The 1074-nt window shown below is 52.3% G+C and overlaps 1 protein-coding gene across 1 annotated transcript; it reads left to right on the top strand.

Annotated features, from left to right (window-relative positions):
- LOC311309263 (putative G-protein coupled receptor 132) lies at nt 1–1074 on the top strand (the record flags this gene model as incomplete). Its single annotated transcript, XM_084438446.1, has 1 exon — nt 1–1074. The coding sequence occupies one exon, from the start codon at nt 1–3 to the stop codon at nt 1072–1074; it is 1074 nt and encodes a 357-aa protein (XP_084294572.1).

The raw sequence follows: 1074 nt of genomic DNA, 5'->3' as shown, positions 1-1074 counted from the left end.
ATGCACATGGTGGATACAACCCAAACTGCCACAGTCGCTGTGGTCAACCACACCTCAACCCCTAACTGCACCCTTCCATACAGTGAGGATCGTGTCCCCCTGGTGGCCTTGTACAGCTCGATCTTCATCATTGGGCTGCCAGCCAATTTGGCCACAGTTTACATGACCATCCTACAAGTGCACCGCAAGAATGTATTGGGGATCTACCTTCTGAGCCTGTCTCTCTGTGACCTACTGTACCTGGGCACCCTGCCACTGTGGGCTGTCTATGTGAACAGTGGCCACCAGTGGCCTCTGAGCACGCTGGCCTGCAAGGTGACAGGTTACATCTTCTTCAACAACATGTACATCAGCATTTTCCTGCTCTGCTGCGTGTCGGCGGACCGCTACGTAGCGGTGGTCTACGCCATTGAATCGCGAGGTCTGAGGAAGCAGAAGGTGGCTGGAACAGTGACCCTTCTCATCTGTCTTGTCGTGGCAGCAGGGCACCTGAGTGTGTTCTTCATGTTGGAGGGCGAGGTGGACAACAGTCAGGACAGAGGCTGCTTTGAACCAGGCCACAGCAGCCCTAAGGTAGCAGCTTTAAACTATGCCCGCTTTCTCATTGGATTCCTTCTCCCACTGGCCATCCTAGGGACCACCAACCATGCAATATTGTCGAACGTGCAAGCAAGCGCTGGACTGCAATCACAGCAAAAGGAAAAAGTCAAATACCTATCTGTTGCTGTTGTCGCCTTTTTCCTCATCTGCTTTGGTCCTTATCATGTTATCCTACTGCTGCGAGCCCTCATCTTTCACATCCCCATCTCCCAGGACAAGTGTGATTTTGAGAGAAATGTGTACACACCCTATACCATATCCCTTGGCTTGTCTACTCTCAATAGTGCATTGAACCCCATTCTGTACGTGCTGGCCAGCAACAGTATTCGAAAGGAGATTCGCCGTGGGCTAGCCAGCTTCTGTGGCGGGAGCTCTTCTCTACGACCACACCTCACAGATAGTGCTCAGCAGAGGAGACACAGTTTGAAGAACTCAGAGAGTGAATGCTGCCCTCGGGAGTCAGGAGTGAGGTAG

Source organism: Borostomias antarcticus (assembly GCF_949987555.1).
Source record: "Borostomias antarcticus genome assembly, chromosome: 5".
Classification (NCBI taxonomy): domain Eukaryota; kingdom Metazoa; phylum Chordata; class Actinopteri; order Stomiiformes; family Stomiidae; genus Borostomias; species Borostomias antarcticus.
This window is presented reverse-complemented; position numbering and strand designations above follow the sequence as displayed.